The sequence below is a fragment of the Clarias gariepinus genome, chromosome 23 (assembly GCF_024256425.1).
Source record: "Clarias gariepinus isolate MV-2021 ecotype Netherlands chromosome 23, CGAR_prim_01v2, whole genome shotgun sequence".
In the NCBI taxonomy this organism is placed as follows: domain Eukaryota; kingdom Metazoa; phylum Chordata; class Actinopteri; order Siluriformes; family Clariidae; genus Clarias; species Clarias gariepinus.
In genome coordinates this window covers 7329330-7349066 of record NC_071122.1, presented here as the reverse complement: position 1 = coordinate 7349066, position 19737 = coordinate 7329330, and the positions used below count along the sequence as shown (strand labels likewise).

The 19737-nt window shown below is 38.4% G+C and overlaps 1 protein-coding gene across 1 annotated transcript in view; it reads right to left on the bottom strand.

Moving 5' to 3' along the window:
• chd5 (chromodomain helicase DNA binding protein 5) overlaps positions 1 to 19737 on the bottom strand; it is a 50590-nt gene that overhangs the window by 16992 nt on the left and 13861 nt on the right. The window contains exons 2-19 of the mRNA XM_053484291.1: positions 19331 to 19479; positions 14567 to 14749; positions 13834 to 13952; positions 11732 to 11973; positions 11527 to 11639; positions 10523 to 10649; positions 10098 to 10264; positions 8207 to 8425; positions 6807 to 7013; positions 6347 to 6558; positions 6066 to 6197; positions 5874 to 5982; positions 5003 to 5194; positions 3324 to 3524; positions 2837 to 2974; positions 2557 to 2678; positions 1961 to 2134; positions 378 to 519 (exon numbers count right to left, since the gene is read on the bottom strand). Coding sequence (XP_053340266.1) covers positions 378 to 519; positions 1961 to 2134; positions 2557 to 2678; positions 2837 to 2974; positions 3324 to 3524; positions 5003 to 5194; positions 5874 to 5982; positions 6066 to 6197; positions 6347 to 6558; positions 6807 to 7013; positions 8207 to 8425; positions 10098 to 10264; positions 10523 to 10649; positions 11527 to 11639; positions 11732 to 11973; positions 13834 to 13952; positions 14567 to 14749; positions 19331 to 19479 — 2948 coding nt within the window. The remainder of the gene's footprint in view (positions 1 to 377; positions 520 to 1960; positions 2135 to 2556; positions 2679 to 2836; positions 2975 to 3323; positions 3525 to 5002; positions 5195 to 5873; positions 5983 to 6065; positions 6198 to 6346; positions 6559 to 6806; positions 7014 to 8206; positions 8426 to 10097; positions 10265 to 10522; positions 10650 to 11526; positions 11640 to 11731; positions 11974 to 13833; positions 13953 to 14566; positions 14750 to 19330; positions 19480 to 19737) is intronic.

Genomic DNA, 19737 nt, shown 5'->3' with positions numbered 1-19737 from the left:
CAAATTTACCCACAATGCTCATGTTTATGTTATGCAATAACACAGTAAATATATTAAAAGTTAACTGATCACTCTTATTACATAATATAAATATTACACTCAGTTTTGGCACCCTTTGCCAGTCAAAAATGTATGAAATAAACATTGTTATTAAGTTTATTTTATATTTCACAGGACTTGACTCAGGGGTGTTTTTCTCCATAGAGGGATTATTAAATAATCATTGCAAGTGTGCCAAAACTTAGGTAAGATATAAACTTAAAAAAAAACACTTTTTTTTATTTTTTATAATACAATAAAACAAAGTTCTGAAGCACTAGTTTTCCTTTTGGTTCCGCCTTGAGCACTGACACACACACCCTTGCTCATACACTCACCACAGCTGCCACTGGGAACAGGTAGGGGTGGTTGCAGCATTTCTTCAGGTCCATCATGATGTTGAGAAGAGACACCTGATTTCCACCTCCTTTCGAATTCAGAGCCTCAAAGTTCCGTGTCAGGATGAACTTGTAGTATTTTCTGTGTTTGTGTGGAGAAGGGGAAATAAGTACAACTCAGGTTCGGCTCTGATAAGATCCAAAACCATGCATTACAACATCAAGTTATTTTAATATTAAGTAACCATCGGTTTTAATATTATTAGTCGTAATAGTAATAGTAGTAATGTGAGTAGCAGTAGTAATAGCATTAGTAAGAGTTGTATTATAAGCGCAGGAGTGTAGTAGTAATTACTTATATTAATATCAGTATTAATATTAATAGCTGTGGTGGTAATATTAACAGTGGAAGTAGTATTACTAGTAGTTATAGTATCGGCAGTAGTAATAGTGGTATTAAGTATAAGGTAATACGTATTGAGTAGTTAAGGCTAATCAGATCTATTTAGAGTAGCAATATTAATAAAATATATACACACCATTATAATAGGAGTAATGGAAGGGTAGTTGTAGTAGTAATTAGTAATGGCAGCAGCGCATAGGTAGTAATAGTAGTACAAATGGATAGTATACTGGCACTGACAAAGTAGAAGTAATAGTACTGGTAGTGATAGGGATAGTAGTATTAGTAGTAGCTGTGGTAATAGTACTAGTTGTATTAAGAGTAATAGATGTAGTATTTATTTACATTTAGGCATTTGGCAGACGCTCTTATCCAGAGCGACTAACATTTTTATCTCATTATACATCTGAGCAGTTGAGGGTTAAGGGCCTTGCTCAAGGGCCCAATAAGGGCAACTTGGTGGTTGTGGGGTTTGAACCTGGGATCTTCCGAACCGTAGTCCAATGCCTTAACCACTGAGCTACCCCTGGCCCATAATACAACGCTTACTAATGCTATTTATATTTATTATTATTGAATGTCCTATTAGTAGTAGTAAGAGTAATGGGAGTGTAATAGTATCAAAATTTTAAAAATGCAATAGTGCTTATAGTAATAGCAGTGAAATGGGTAGTAGTAGTATTAATAGGAGTATTAGCGGTGGTATTAGTACCAATAACAGGGGTAGTACTAGTAGTAATAGTAGTATACGTAAATGAATAGAAGTAGTAGTAATAGCAGCAATGACATTAATATTAATACTGCACAACAATATTCCCATTGATGAATAAACATCCTACAGTGCTTATATACTGTAGATCACCTGGACTATAAAATTGTTAGGTTAACAGTGGAGGTTTTACTGTGAAATGGTATTAGTAATGGCGTAATAGTATTAGGTAGTATTAGGTCTTTTCTTGTCTTTGTTCGTGTTGTTCATTTGCATCAGCATCTGCCTTCATCGTAGGAGTACATGTAGTATTAGAAGTAGTAGTGATGGTATTTGTGGGTTTTATCAGCAGTAGTACTAAAACGGTAAGAGGTTCATTAATGAAGTAATTAATGTTAGATTGGGAAACCGTCGTGTAAAGTACTACTGATTGATTCATTAATCAGACTGAGACTGGGGGCATGCTCTCACTTCTGCATAGGGCTGAGCTCTACGCGCACAATTAGCTCCGTTTTGGCTGGCATGTTCTTGAAGACGTCAGCCTTCAGCCTCCGCAGCATGTGAGGCCCCAACAGGTCATGCAGCTTCTTAATCTGATCTTCTTTAGAAATATCAGCAAACTCTTCGAGAAAGCCGTCCAGATTACTAAACACACCAAACACACACACACACACACACTCAGTTAGCTTCTGGGGTTCAAACTGGTTATATCTAAATTGGGCAGTGTTTCAATTTTCATGCATCGAACAAAAATCTTGAATTAATTATTGGCACCCTTCATATGGATGTAGAACTTAACGCATGCAGTACAGTATGGACAATTTTAAGTTTAAAGAAGCAGAGATTTGAGTCGTCACCTAAAACAATGCTTGTTTTAAAGTTTAAAAAACCAACAACAACAACTACATATCACTTCAAAATGACAAAACATTTTATTTATAGTACTTTAAACATCGTTTAGAGCTGCCACCATTCTGGAAGATGAGAAAGCAGTAGCACTGTAGTTTGTGATGTGTCCCAGGGTTAAAAACCACACTGTGGTGATTTGATGTTGTGAATGTTCTTACTTGAAGCGCTCTGGAGTGAGGAAATTCAGCAGGTGGAATAACTCTTCCAGATTGTTCTGCAGGGGCGTGCCGGTTAGGAGCAGCTTGTAGTAAATCTTGTAGCCATTCAGAATTCTGAAAAACTAAAAAAAATATGTCATGAAGTAATTCTTCTTACAAAGTTACTCCTACATTTTCTCATACCAGCATGACACTTATGTTTCATTACTTACTGTACGTTGTGCTGACGCAATACATTTGGAATATTGTTCATGAAATATGGTTGGTATGATGTCTATACCTTAGATTGGTTGTTTTTCAATCTATGGGCTTCATCCACGACCAAACATGCCCACGCAATGGAGCCTAGAATAGCCTGATCAATGGTGATCAGCTCATATGAGGTTAACAGCACGTGGAACTTCACAGGTGTATCTTTCTGTGTTGATGAAAGAAACACAACATTTATGACTAGATGCAAGCATTGGTCTTGGTATATATGCAGTTAAAGTATGATTTGGATCACACCAAGAAAACACGAACCAAAAAAACAGAGAGAGAAAAAAAACAAAACAAGAACTACTATTGTAGTAGGATTTACAAAAATCCACAGGGCTGTGTAACACACTCAGAAGAAAGCTCTACCTGCCCTGTGTCACATTCACGACACATACAGTACATCACAGACATCCATTGTAATTGATTGAAGGACCACCTGTAATACCAAGGGTGCACAAACTTTTGCACTCAGCTGTTTCTCTTAAGGATTCCCATATATTTTTTTTTACCTTCATACGGAAGACTTTGCGTCCTGATTTGACAGCGCTATCTTCAAATGTGAACTCGTTCTCTCGTATCACCGCCCGGCTGTCTTTATCGCCCGTGTAGGTCACTACATAAAAATCCGGAGCCCACATCTCAAATTCCCGCTCCCAGTTTATGATAGTGGACAATGGAGCGCTGACCAGGAACGGACCTTTTGAATGACCCTGGAGAGAAAGAGACAGAAAGAGAGTGAGCAAGAAAGAAAGAAAGAAACAGAGAGACAACACTCAAAGACAGAGAGAAAAACTACACTGAGGTGCATTAATTACATTAAAGTAAGACTTAGTAATTGTAAATCTTCCTGCTCTGCACATTGAGCGTAAAGTTTGTCACCCAAGATTGAGAGTGCAGTGTAAGTAAGCGGGGGCCACAACCCTAGTTCTGTGCAAAAATGCAATCCAAAGGTTAGCTGAGAGTCATATGAAGATTTTGCAGTACCACTTATAGTAGCTAAATCGAGTTGGTATTTTTTAAAGGTGCAGCAATTTTACTACAAATTGAATTCTTCTCTTGCAACGGAAATAGCCTATGGCTAGCCGGAAATAGCCGTATGGCTAGCAGAAAATACAGTGGAACCTTAGATTACGAACATAATTCGTTCTGGAAGCGGGCTCATATATCAAAACACTTGTAAACCAAATCCAACTGTCCCATAAGAAATAATGAAAACTCAAATTATTCATTCCACAGCTCCAAAAAATAAATACATAAAAATTATAAAGTAAGAATAAAACAAATTAACCTGCACTTTACCTTTAAAAAAAGTAAAAAAAAAAAATACAGACAGATAAGTGTTTTGTTTTGTGCGCGTTACTGTGTGTGTCTGTGTGTGAAGCTAAAGTAAAAGAAGAGAAGCAATTAGACCCTTCCCTCTCTCTCTTCTAGTCTCACGCAGTAACCCTCCTCTCTTTCTTCCTCTCTTATTTGGGTTTCACACACACGCGCGCAAACAGCGGAAAATCAGGAAAACACACACATACAAACACAAAATAAAATATGCTTTACACGCACACTTGTGGTCACAGTGTTATAGTAAACCGTACATGCGTGCAGAGATGTTGATTATACCAGTAAGAGACAAGCACTAAGACCCAGCAAAGGAGACGATTACCCACAATACCGCAGCGCAAGAGAAAGAAAAAACATTGGCTCAGTTGTGATCACGTGACGCTCAGCCTCAAAACAAGAAGCGCATGCATAATACATGATACTCTGTACTCGTAAACCAAGAATTGATCGTTTTTCAAGTAAAAATTTGTGAAAAATCTTTGCTTGTCTTGCAGAACACTGGCAAACCACGTTACTCGCAATCCAAGGTTTTACTGTTTGTGGCTTGCCGGAAATAGCTTTATGGCTAGCTGGAAATGGCTGGAAATAACTTTATGACTAAACAACTAGTTCCAGGGGAATAAAAGAGTTAAAATTGTACTAATTGCCTGTAACTTTAAAAGATACCAACTTGATTTAGCTTACTGGGACTGCAGAAGCTTCATACAAATCTACAGCTAGTAAAAAGAAGTCCGATGCTACAGTTTAAAGGTTGCATTTTCAGCCTTTTTATCTCAGAACGCTAGTTCTCTGGTCAAGTGCACTTGGAAACTTTCTGAAAGATTGGTAACCGAGCAGTGTAACCACCTCTCACCTCTTTGTAGAGCGAGTACAGGAACACGATCGTCTGCACTGTCTTGCCCAGTCCCATTTCATCAGCCAGGATGGTATCGGTTCCCTGTGCCCAGGAGAAACGTAGCCAGTTCAGACCCTCTAGCTGGTATGGGTGCAGGGTTCCTCCTGTAGCATCGATGAACCACGGCTGTTGGTCGAATTTAACAGTGGGCTATGGACATGTACAAACACACACACACACACACACACACACACACACACACACACACACAATTAAATATCAATGAATTAATTAATTTGAAAATTAAATATCACTTTTTTTGTACAATTTTTATTTGTTTTGTTAAGTCCATAAGTTCTTGGATAAAAATATAATTCTAGCACCGTTCCTAATTTAAAAGTGATCTATTATGCAAAAAAATTTTTAAATCATTTTTTCGAGATTTATATAGGTCTCCCGTGTGCAAGCAAAAAATCTGGAAAAAAGGAAAAACATTCCCCTTTTTTTGTTCGTTTTCCATTTTTGCACTGACTTGGGCTTTAACAAAACTATTTGATTTCCCCCCTTTTATGACCTCAAATGAGAAGATACCCCTGCCCTGGCTTGCTGTTCAGCTCTGCCGTTCTCTGGATGGGAGTGGCTCAGGAGTAGCTCATTTATATAGACCCTGAAATGGTGCATTTAGAGGAGGAGGAGTGTAAAAGAAAGTTTGAGGTATGAAAAACACATTATCTGTGGCATATTATCTATAAATTGGAGCATCAGACACTATTGGGGAGCCCTGAGACCTGTGTTAACTTGGTAAAGAAATAGTAAAATATGGGACCTTGAAAAGGTCATTATAACTGAACCAGAACTTCATGGTTTAATTTCGGACTGATGCACTCACATCCACAACTGGGGTCTCAGGAGGAGCTTCCCGCCTCTTCAACTCCTCTTTCAGTCTTTTTCCTTTTCTCACCACTAGGGGACGATGATCTTCACCCAGCATTTGCTCTCTTAAACAAACAATCACAACATAATTACGGGCCTTTATTTAAGTGGTTTTGTATACTGTATATGACCTTGTCAGTGAATTTACCGATGGTCCCAGTAGGCGTGTTTAAAGCTGTCGTATTCGGGTACGTCGAAGTCGTCGATCTCCCAGGTGCACTGGTCGTACGGTAAATCTCTCCACTTGATCAAATAGTGAATATCTCCATCTTTGTCAAAACTGATGCATGCAGACAAAACGAACAATGCGTATTGAATATACTGCACACATGCTGTATTCAATGAAATACAAATTGCAGTGATGGTCTTGCTGTAAAACAAGATGAAAAAAAAAACAGACTATAAATGTTTAGTTGAGTGTCCCGTGACCTGTGGTTGAGGATCCGGTGGATGATTAGCCATTCAGGTTTAATCCCATAGCGATAGAAACGCTCCTCCATAGCAGCATACTGCGGGTCTTTGCTCTTCCTCTTCTCGTTGTTCAGCTCCTCTTCACCTGAGCCGTAGTCGAAGGGCGGAGGTTCGTCCATGTCGTTCTTCCGCTGGTAGTTCCTGTACATGACTGTGTGATAAAGCTCCAACTACAAAAAGAGAGAGTAAAAGGTGTAGGGCTTGAGATTACTAACCATTTGGAATGATTGTATTATTAATATTCTTTTTATAAACTGTATACTACAGCACTTTTATTATTTTATTATAATTTATTACATAACAAAATGCTGCAAAACAAACTTAAAGGGCAAAGATGGACCTAAAAGATGGTTATAATGCAATGTTCTCAATAATAATAATAATAATAATAATAAAACAATTAAACAATCCTCATCACCTGTAGCTCGCTGACCCAGGAACAGTGCCAGTACGACAGCCCCGCCCACTTCACAAACAGCAGCCTTTCAGGACGACCCTTTAGAGGAGGTTTGACCGGTATATCATCCTTCTTACCATCCTGAGTAGGGAGAGGTTCGGGGGGTAGAGGTGGATCCCCCCACATCCAGTGCAGAATCTTTTGAACTTTCCCTTTAAGAGGGGGACACTGTGGAAACAACACATCATATTTGTCAAGTTTGTTTTGGGGTGCCAATAATTTATTTATTTATTTTTTGGTGATTTTTTCCAGATTTTCTCCCTAACTTAGTCGTGGCCAATTCCTCCCTGTCACTGGGGGGCTCCCACATTAAAGCTACTACTACCATTCAGCCGGGAGGGCGAAGACTATCATGTGTTTCCTCCGAACCACGTGACACCAGCCGACCGCATCTTTTCAAACTGCTTGCTCACGCACCGTTAGGGGCGGAGTAACACACTCGGAGGAAAGCGGTAGACGCTCCTTTCGCGTGCGCGAGCTCACAGACGCTCCTGATTGGCTGTGATTAATGTGGGAGCACAAGTACCTCTCATCCCTCCCCTCTGAGAGAGCTCGGCCAATCAGCTCTCTCTAGACCTCCGGCTGTGAGAGGTAACAGCATCACCTGGGGATCGAACCAGCGATCTCCGGATGACAGGGCGAGCACTTTACCACTGCGCCACTCGGAGGCGGGGTGCCAATAATTTTGTCACATGTCACATTTGTATGCAATTGTCTGTAGTTCTGCTCGAGAAAGTTGATAAAATATATCTCCAACAGTTTTTTAAGAAGAAAATTTGGATTATTGGGTCTGATGTTACATCAATGCAAATAAGTTCATTTCTTTTTCCCTTTCAGGTGTGCCAATAAATATTTGGCTGAGTTTCAGTCATCATCATAAAATACATTTATAGGTTGTGATGACAAAGCAAAAGAATCTATAAAAGTCAACTGCCACTACAATCAAGTGCAAAAGTTCCTCCCTGCATTTTTTTTTTTTAAGATGGGGGCGTTCAAGTCAAACTGAGACTTTTGATTAACCAAAATAACAGAACACAATTATGAGAGTAAAAACCCTTCTTTTTTTTTTTTTAGTTAGCCATAACTCCCAGCCGAGTTCTGGTTCTGAGAACCACCTCAGCCAGGATCGTCATTTACAGACACACAGCCTTCTTAAAAACCTTTTTTCCCGATGTTTTAAGAGTTCTCAGATGGACGCCTTTATTCACCAGAAATTTTACCATCAAGTCCTGCTTTGACTTGAACATTTTCACTTTTACTCCCAATGATCACAAACATAGTCGAGAAAATTTTACATTCTGAATGGAAGATATCCAACATTTAAACTGATATCATTTAACCACTATATAGGATTGTCCCACCATGCAGCGCGGGCACAGCCACTCTCCGTTAGGGATCTCGGGCAGAGGAGGGTTCAGGCAGTGGATGTGGTAGGAGGAAGGGCATGTGTCACAGCACAGCAGCTCTCCACCGTCTTTACACACTCTGCAGAACTCCATGTGGTCGTCCTCTTCCTCTCCTGCAGCCTCCTCTTCCTCCTCGTCCTCATCCTTCGCTTCCCACTGAATTCCCTCCTTCTCCTAAGGACAGGAGATCGTTAAAAGTGGCTCAAATAAACACTCAAATTAAAATCTATAATCCTTATATATATGATTATATATTATATAAATAATAATATATTATTATATATACTATAATCCTTATGTATATTAATTAGAATAATGTTTAATTTTTGTAATAACGGTGTAATGAAAAAAAAATTTAGGATTTAGGATTTAGAGATTAGGGTTAGACATATAAGGAGTTCAGATCAAGCTTCTCCCCTTGTACTGCCCCAAGGACTATCTCCAGTCGTTTGGTTCTTTGTTGCCATGTAAATACAAGAATTTTATCACATGCAAAACATGATAAATATTTTATTACAGATGTCATGCCGAAAAAAAACAACTTTGTCCCAGTAGCGGCATTCTCGTCAAGCCTTTAGACTGTTTTTCTCCTCTGAGCCGTGAACCTTAAAAGATTTTGAAGTAAGCCAACGGGCTACGGTGACAGGAAGCCTCATGTATTTCTAGATGCTGTGGCATCCGTGCATCTATTGATGCTTTAAGTCCTTCTTATTCCCATCAATGCTGCTTGTGCAGCTATCTGAAACTAATTATACGCCGCACTACAGAGTCTTCTATTCCATTTGCCCCTCGAGTGGGAAAATATAGTTCAATTTAATTCGATTTAAAGTATAAAATGCAATAGAAACCCTGTCGACAAGCTTCTGTTTCAGCTCGTAGTCACTCGTAGGCAAAGTAAATGTGCGTAAACGTGGGGTAAAATAAACCGCACATTACATTTCCAGACAAGGAGACAAGACGAGAGAATCTCTCACTGAAATAACAAATCAGATTGTGACCAAGTGTTTAATATTGTCGCCACTGGAAAAATACTTAATTACTGATTAAGTAATTCGTTACTAATGTTCAGTAGTTACTGAGAAAGTTTTTTATCATGAAAGCTTTATTCGGGAAACTTTTTTGCAGATTCAAGTGACACTCGAGACTCCTTCCAAGATTGGTTCCACCCTCACTCTGAATATTTATAGCGACAGAATGTTTACTAACCACCGGCCAATGAATGTAGGCGAGGCAAAGCATTGTAAAAATGTTAAACAGAGTTTAAATGTGTGCAAATGACAAGCAGAACAATGTATCGATTAGTAACAGTACTAAAATTCTACTGCAAAAAAGATCAAACAGTGTTAAAAAGATTAAAAAGAAGACATTTTTAATATAAATTTGGCACACGGCCTTAAAGTATAACATTTTTTATATGACAATATGTGGTGCTATGGAACTTTATTAATAATACAGAATGGGAAAATAAATTGATGTAGTAGTTTGTCGCGATCCTTTGATGTGGCAATTCATATACAGTTTTGCCACACTGACTCCAGAATCGATTTCTTTTATTTCTTTTACTTTTTTTTTGATGCATTTGAGGAGGTAAAATGTTGCCACTCCTCTATAATCATTCTAAACTGTTCACACATAGGCAGGAAGTACAGCATCCTGTGTGGACGAACAAAATAACTTGCAAAGTGTATCTGAAAATAATATTGAATCAGGATATTTATAAAAGCATGATACTAACAGTAATCGAATCAGCATCAAAGTATCGGGATAATATTGTATCGTCTGATTCCTGGTAATTTCCATCCCTAAAAAATTATACGGTTTTTTTTTGATGAAGAAATTGACTCACGCAGTGAGGGCAGCTCCATCTGCCCTCGGGGGCTTTCTCCAGCTCGGGCTCGAGACACACAAGGTGATAAGCTCGGGGGCAGGTGTCACAAAGAATGATCTCACCGCCCTGCTGGCACACCTCACAATAGTCCTGATGGTCCGTCTCGTAGCCGTCTCCATCCTCTCCTTCACCCAGAGGGAAACCCAAGAGGATGGACATGCAATCAAAAAAAAAAAGCACAATTACATGTTCAGATTGAAAAGAAAAGCTGGAAGTGCATTAATACTGTCACTTAGACAAAGTAAAAGTCTAAGTAAGTCACATTTCACGTGCTGGAGTTCAACTCAAATGATCTTTTTTGAAGTTTGCCTTTTTCTCTCATGCAAAGCTTTAGAGGTTTGAAGTATTACAAAAGATAAAAATGTCAAAAATGCTCTCTTTACTTTTCCTCTTTTTGCGTCCTCGTTTTATTTTCTTCTTGGGCACCCCCGAGGCGTCGGAGCGAACGGAGGCACTGTGAATGCTGATGTCATCGAAGTCAGAGAAATCGTCTAAGAAATCATCCTCGCTCTGTAAGGGGTAGAAAAAAAGGCAACATTGTGTGGAGCTTCATAAGCATGTAAAGTACAATGTTCAGTGGCTATGCAGTTAAAAAAAATAACAGTGGTGTGCCATGATATCAGGGGGGAATTTTACACACGACTAAAATTTTAAGATTTCTAATTAACAGCTAACTAACTGCTCCGGGATTAAATCCTAAATAGGGCAAAATGGAAAATAAGTGCACTATGTAGGACGTACAATCACTTGTTCAACACACCAAGTAGTGCCCTTGATCAGGGGTCAGAGGGAGATTTGCGATTCAGTCCTGTGTTTGAAGCTTAGACCTTTGTACGCTAGATCAAAGTGTTGTTTAGGATGACATAATGTTATCAGATGTGTTATCTTGCTAAAAGCACTTCTATGACTGGTTTTGAATGTGAGTTTTGGCACTGGTCAATAGGTCTTTTTCACCTTTCAAAAGTGGGCGGGACCATGGTGGACTGACGTCCAGTCATCACATATAAAAGTTAGATAGAATCTTTCCATCAGGTTAGAATTCTCTTATTTCTACATCACTAACAAATATGTCGTTCCAAGCTGGCACTGCAGTATGGTGTGTTTTTGTAGCTTTTTGTGAGACGTTAAATGGTTAAATGTGCATAAGAAATGGTCACAAACTGAAATATGACCCTTGGACACTACAAGAAATGACATTGAGCTCTCCTGACAAAGTTTCAGTAGAACCTGATGTAAATTTTTCATTGTAAACATTTCTATAGATTAATTTCTACACATTTCTACAAGCACAAAAAAAATCTTTCAAGTTTAATTTTAATAGATTGTTGTTGTTTTTTTTTATTCAATAGGTCATCTTGAACAGGGAATTCCTGGCTCTATTTCTTACAGAGGAGGGTTTTTTCCTCTTGCTGCTCTGGCCTGCTTTCAATTTGGGCTTCTTGGCTTTTGCTTTCTTTTTCGTGTCCTTTGGCTGCTTGCTCTTCTTCCTTGCACTCGGCCCTGTAACAGAGGCATTTTTTTTTCCAATACGTTTATGAGGTGCATCCACTGTACAAGTCAAACGTTAATAGTAGGAAGAAAAATATCCTCACCCTTGCCCTCTTTGGTTTTGGCTTTTTTGACCTGCCCCATGGGAGAGAGCTGTTGGACGCTGCTGATGGAGATGGAAGGAGTGATGTTGACCGTTTCCACTGCGGCTGCCACTGCGGCAGCTACGGCTGTCGCCGAACTGCCTTTAAAAGGGTTGTTGGCGCTGAACTCGCGCCATTTAGCGCCTAATACCGTCATCATCTTGGACATTGGGATTTTGGGGTTTTTCTTGGCGATGAGAGGCCTAAATAAAATAGAAATAAATACAGTGGGAACTCCATTAATGAATAGATAAAATACAATGAATCATCAATTAATAATTTGAATCATCTAGTACTATACATATTATTTGTATATTATCAGGAATCACAATATTTCCAAAGGTGCTGTTTTTAAACTGTACATAATCACTGTGTTTAAACGCAACAAAAGCAATCATGCAAGTCATCCCGTCCTCCAGTCCTACAACCCGTCCATTGGACTTCATCTCTTTCACAATGTTCTGGTCAATCTCATCTCCCCTTCATCCCAGGCATCATCAACAGCTCCGAAACATCTGGTCATTCAAGAGAAGAAGAGTTACTCCCATCCTAAAAAAAAACTCATCCTGGACCCAGCAGACACCATAAACTACCAACCATTATCACTTCTCTCTCTTTCTCTTCTAAGATCCTTAAATGCACTATCTACAATCATCCATCTCTTCATCTCTCACAGCACAACCTCCAAGATCCTAATTAATCTAGAATTTAACAGGCACATTCCACAGGCTGACTGTCATAGGCAACCATAATACTATCCGCACAAGTTTTGAAACTTGTGGCACAGAATTGCAGTGATTTTCCTCCTATTTAGAAGGTTAGACATACAAGGTGACATGGAGGGTATCTACATCTGCCCCTCAGAGACTCTCCAGTGGTGTCCCACATGGCTCAGTCTTTGGTCCTTTACTGTTATTTCTATAAACAATCTCTTGTTGAGGTCATGGCCACACGTGGGTTGTTTTCATAACACTTCTATGTGGATGACACTCAACTCACCTTCTCCCTCCCTCCCTTAGACATTAAAATCTCAGCATATTTGGCAGACATCTAATCTTCTATGGCAGCTCATCAACTGAAACTTAATCTCAGCGAAACAGATTTTTCCACCCATCAGAACCTTAAGATCTGTCTTGACAACTCTCAGATCTCATCATTAGTCAGTATCTTTAGACAATAATCAACTTCCTCTCACACTGCTAACCTGACATGCTCATAACAATTTCTTTTTCACAACATTAGCCATTCCTTTCCACACAAACCATTCAGGTACACTACCGTTCAAAAGTTTGTGAACACTTTCTAACTCCATGGTTGTTCTTTATGCATTGTAAAGCGAAGCTGAAGGCGTCCAAAATATGCAATAATTTCCTTTAAACAGTTAATGTTAAGAAGTATCTGCAAGGCCTTCATAACGGGGCGAGTCCGAGGTGCTGTTAATTGGTGATTTCTGAGGCTGGTAACTCTAAATGAACTCCTCTGCAGCAGAGGTAAATTTTGGTCTTGCTTTCCTGAGAAGGTCTTCATGAGATCCAGTTTCATCATGGTGCTTGATAGGTTTTAATCTTGTTTTCAAGTTCTCCCACACCACCCCACTACTTCACTCCCTTTATTGGCTTCCTGTAGCTGCCCATCAGATTTAAACTTGCCTATAAAGCAAAAAAATGGCCAGCACCCAACAACCACAAATCCTCACTTATCTCACCCTCGATTCACCATGTGGAACTTAGTGAAGCAGTATTCGAATGCATTTAATGATAAAGACTTTTTAGTGATCTATCTACATATCTGAGGTTAATATTCCTGATAGTTAGGAATAACTACTGGGATAAGCATAACTTGATAAGCATCATTGTGCCATTATAATATTTATATAAAAACCTACGCTACTGTAGCTTGCCTTAGTTCCCAGCTAGGTAATTATCAGTGTTCCTATTTCCTGTTAGCTAGCCACATGGCTCACCATTAGTTAAATTGTGGATAGATTGTGCATTTTGTTTATTTCTATACAAACATAAAGTTGATATATTAAATTCCAGTGTTTGCAAAGCCGATAGAAGAACCTGAGAAACTGGCTGAAGGCCTTGTAATTGGTGATGGTTTTGTAATCGTCCTCAGAGAACGCGTATTGGACGTCCTCGAGACCCCACTCCTCCATCAGCTGACTTGAAGATTTGGGTTCCTGGAGGACACAAGAGGAAAGAAAGGATCTTAGGAACTGCTAAGCATAGGAACACCCATGGCGGCAAATGTGTCTTTTTGCAGCACATCTGTCGATCCGCGATCTGTTTATAGCCTCTCATTTTATAAAGACGGCGAAGTATCACTGGAAACCTGCTAAATGTGTTTGAATTTTAAATTAGCTGAATGTTTATGAAACTGGCTTGTCATGACACATTTAGCTTTATGAAAAGCAATCTATGGTGCTGGTAATTCCATAAATCTGATTGGTTAGAGGATCTAGATTCATTTTCCATAACAACAGCTTGAACAGTAGTTTCTGTTTTGATAATAGTTGCTGTAATTCCAATCACTGGTTAATAACAAACCACCAAGTTGCCACCGTTGAGCCCTTGAGCAAGTCCCTTAACCCTATGTGCTTCAAGTGCGCTGTTTCCTGGCTGACCCTGCGCTCTGACTACTGTTAACTAACTGGAATATGTAAAATAATTCACATTTCACTGTGCTGTAAAGTACATGTAATAAATAACTGAATCTTAATGATCACAATCTTCCGTAAGAATCAATGTACCAACCATATACTTTCAGACCTACAGTACAATAAAATGTTCCAACCTTCATATTTCCATCGTCATCATCATCATCATCGTCATCGTCCTTCTTCCTCCACTTCCCCTTCTTCTCCTTCTTTTCTCTCGGCTTCTTCTTTTTCTTCTTTAGCATCCCGTAGCTGCTGCTCTCACTCCCGGAGCGCTGGTCCTCCCTGTCTGACACATCCTCATGCTCGCTGGAGACGCCCTGAGAACCAAGGACACTTTTTTGACATCAGCGTTCTTCTGTTCAGATTGAAATGACTCATTTTAAAGAAGAGAAAACAGTCAGACTGGGTCAAGCTGACAGGGAGGAACTACACTTTACCACCATGGTGAGCAGAAAAGCATCTTAGGCCACATAGGGTTAAATCAGCCACAGCAGGCAATGATTAAAAAGACTTTCTGGGATGCTTTTTGTTCAAGACTGATTATTTGAGTAACTCTAGCCTTATTGTTAGCTCGAACCAATTTGGATATTCACTTCGGACCTCTTTTAGGAACAAGCCTTTTTCATTGGCAGAACCACCGCTCACTGGAAGTTTATTTCCTCACATTCCTGTACTTTAAAATTAAAACTCAGCAATATCTGAAATGTTCAAATCGCCAGCAACCCTGCCCAGTTAGGATAGGATTTTTTCCCCACTCTGATGTTTGATGTGAACATTTAACTGGGGCTCTTCACTCACTCATTCTAATTCTCTACACCTTCCACTCATCCTGTACAGGGTCACAGAAGGCCTAAAGGCTGTCCTAGGGGACTCGGGCACAAGGCAGTATACACACTGGACAGGGTGCCAGTCCATCCCAGGGCAAAAGCACACACTCACTCACTCACTCACTCACTCACTCACAGGATGAAACTAAAGTGAACTTTTTCATTTCAGTCCATGATTTTATGCATTGCAATTGCATGATCAGAAGATAAACTGCTCACTAAGTTATGAGTGGTAAAAATCAGGGTTACGTTAATTTCTGTAGAAAAAGAGATTTCACGTCAAGAATTGGTTATAGAAAATGTCAAAACAATCAGCTTATGTTAATATATTAATAGCAAGTATGTGGCAATTGTCCCTTGTCATGACCAGGCGTACATCATCACCACACTCCCATCTCTCTAATGTAATTTATTACATTACTACAAACAGTACTCAAGTTGCATGGCAAAACTACACCTGGTATTGCTTGTTAATGCTTTTATAACCGTGTCTCATTCTCTACTCATTATTAAAATTTTTGATTAATGAATTAAATACATTTTTATGTTACGTCGTTCAAAAATACAAAAAAATTGTAAAATAAATACAATAAAAAAGCTGATGAAATATTATCTGCTTCTTTGAAGACACAGAAGATGTATAACCATGTAGATGTGTGTGTGTGTGTGTGTGTGTGTGTGTGTGTGTGTGTGTGCATGCAGCCTGTTGCACATTTATTGGCTTTCAGATGCACATTTCAGTGGCAGAAAGAAGGGAAAGGCTGCGATGCCGCAGAGCTGTACGACCATCCACCATAGTTGCCATAGTAACTCTCTCTCTCTCCTCCGCTACTGCGGCAGCCAATGAGAGTGCGCCACTCGATCAGGCGCGTTTGCATAACGAGCTCGTTTCGCAGAGGATGCAGCGGCTGCGCTCGGAGGGGCAGTCTAGACAAATCTCATTTACACACCCGCCGAGAAAGAGAGAGAGAGTGAGAGAGAGATAGAGTGAATGAAAATAAGAAAGAAAGTGGAATAAGAGATGAAGAAAAAAAGAGAGAGTGATAGAAAATGAAAAAATGCAGAAGATTTTATATTAACTTGCTAATTTATTATTCTTTAATACCGCAATACGGTTATAATACGAACTCTGTTGTTTAGTCTCCTAATTGAGGAAAAAAAAATTTTTTTTTTTTTTTTAACTAGGATTTAAAGAAAGAGGAAAAAAGAGAGCGAGAGAGGGAGTAGAAAGAGGCAGAGAGAATAATAAAGAGCTGTAGAGAGGAGAGAGAAGGAGCACACCAGAAAGAGTACAAGAATTAAAAAATAAAGAGAAAGAAAAGGGAACAGTGGAAGTGAAATGCAAAGGAGTAAGAAAAGTGGTGAAAGGTTTACGGAAAATTACAGTAACCTCCATAATTATTGGCACCTAAGAAAATGGGATAAATTGTGAGAAAAAAAGTGAGATTTATCAAATAATTTTATAAAAAGAATTGACAGGAAATTATAGTCAATCTCAGGATTATTGTTTACGCTTCCTTTTATTGTAGATGATAATGTAGATTATTAAATTCGTCACGTAACTGTTTGTTACATGACTTTTACTCAACATTTTGATTTTAGCACGTAACACTCTCAGTTTGGGTATTTTACACGTCTCACCTCGGACTGCTGTGGATATGTTCCCGCCGTCCTGTGTTTTATCTCTTATTGGCGCTTCAAAGTACTGCTTTTTATCAGGGCCACGGTGTCGAAACATATGAGACAAACTGGATTTAAAGTTTCGGCATGAAGAATAAACATGCATTGATCCATTCATTTAAAAAAAATTCAATTTTCATAGTCTACTTGCCTTTGTTTTTAGAGTAATCCATGCTGTGTAGTGCGTTAGTGAGGATTCATGTGGTTTGTAGATGCATTACTGTAGTTTCTGTTTTTTCCATTTGCATACTCTGTGCATTTACAGTAAACTATCGTGTTGATTGTCTCTGTTGAGTTACGCGTATCTATTGAGTTACACATATATTTTTTCTCACCTCGAGAGAAAAAGCGCTACATTCGTCCAAAAAAAACGCTAAATGTTGTGCCATAATCTGGCACGTCACTGCTCATAAAAAAACAAATAATAAAATAAAATAATAAATAATAATAAAATAAAAAAATAATTAAAATAAAAGAATAATTAAAATAAAAGAATAATAATAATTAATAATAATAATAATAATAATAATAATAATAAATAAATAAATAAATAAATAATAATAATAATAATAAAAAAAATAATAATAATAACTTCACTTTCTCGACATTTTGATTTTATTTATGGCACAAATGTGACAAAATGGTCTGGACAGACATACAGACATTCTGGTTTAATGTCCCCCAATGAATGAAATGTAAAGATATCATTGAAAGAGCGAGTTCTGACCAATAAACAGACAAAACATTTCTTTTATTTTTGCAGACTAAACATTACCTTACTTATTTTTAATTAATTAATTAATTTATTTATTTATTCATTCATTTATTATTATTATTATTATTATATTATAATTATATTTATTATTATTATTATTATTAGTATTATTATTATCTTCTCCAAAGATTCCAGAATTAAACCTTTTTTTAATTCTTATGTTTTAATTAGCGCCCAAAATCACTAACTAGACACCACATCCATATCTGGCTGCACTAAAGAAGAATTCCTTGGGAGAAACCAGCTGCTATTTTTCCCAGAGGATTGTTGAGACTACAGTTAAATTCAAACACAATGTTCAGATAAAATCACTGTCAAAACCGTCTCGAGTGTAAATACCATCTGCATGTGTTGGTCCAAAAATTGAACTTTTAGCCAAGGAAAACCGCTAAATAGCATGTAACTCTTTTGGACACTTGGTATCACAAATTATGTAAAACAAGAGGATAGTTTAGGGGAAATCCTGCCTGCACACAATATTGTAGCATAGCTAGTTTGTATGCAATACATATATGAGGGGCGTTCAAATGTAACCGGGAACTTTGTGCAAAATAACAGAACACTTCCTTTATTTTTCTATATAAAATCCAATGCTACACTAATGCACTTATCCCAACGTTTCACTAGTGCTCGGCTACATCAAGGTAGAAAACTTTCTCATTATGATGGAGCCAGGATCTGACTGCCTGCTTCACGTCTGAAACACTGGACTCCCAGGAACTCCTTTAATACCCCGAGTATGTGGAAATGGCTTGGTCAGGTGTGGTCAAGACTGTACTGGGCATGTGGCAATAACCCTTATTGTGAGTTATTGTGATCTGTAATGTGCAAGTGGTGTTTATGATTGATTGTGTGCACAGTTACAGATGCGTCTCTTCTGCAAGTTGGCTACAAGTTATCCATCGATTTACAAGGATCAGGTGTTCCACCTGCTGAATGTTCACTTGAACGACTGCAGTGGGCTCTGAGCCACCTCTGCCGTGATCGTCATTCATGGAAGTACAGACTGCTTTAAAACATTTTCACACTTCAAATGTTTTTCATGCGGATAATCACTGTGCCCAAAGTCTTCCATAAGTGTCATTCGGGTTTTATGCCTTCATTCAAGAGAAATTTCATCAAAAGTCTTGGTTTGACTTGAACGCCCCTCATAGTCATTCTTGCTCATTTTCTTATAGGGTGGCAAAACATTTAAAGCTGAGTGCAGAATATGGTAGCAAATCTAGCGAGATGGTAAAGAGACATAATCACGAGCGCACAATGGCTCTTGAACAAAATAATCATCTTTGGTATGACTCATATTCCATTCCCTTTTCAAAATGATATCGGATACCAAATGGGTTTTGATTTGTACGATTTTAAAATGTCGTAAAAAAAAAAAAAAAAAGCCATGAGGGAGAAAGACTGACAGACAGAGAGAGAGAGAGAGAGAGAGAAGGACAGAATAGAAGTGTAATATGACAAACAGAAGAGGTGGAAAAACAAGCATCCCTCCATTATCTCATGCAGAGATAATGACAATTATTAAGATTTTGGAAGGATCCCTCTGTAATATACTTAAAGCTAGTGATTAGTGATCTCCAGTAGAAAGCTGGATTGCTTTGCCTTGAACTTACCTCCTTCTTCTTCTTTTTCACTTTAGGCATCTTGCCTTCTTTCTGCTTGCTGGCTTTCTTTTTCTTCTGCTTGATCGAATCATCGTCCGAGAAGAAGTGTTCCAGAGGTGAGAGAGGCACACGGACGTGTTCCGGCTCCTCATCCTCATCTGCACACAAAAACACAGAATGTCAAGTTCGGATTCTCATGAAGTTTCTGTGCATTTACTCCCAAAATACCTACAAAGTTCTTTCTTTGATTAAAGTTTCTTATCGATACAACAAGTAGGAATATGCCTTCTTATATGGTAATTGTTATTGTTATTTTAGTCATTTCTGGTATATATCTGATTGCATATCTCAATGTACTGGAAACTCTTACAGTATGAAAGGGCTTTTCCTCAGAAGCATCTCTTTTTCTCTCTGAT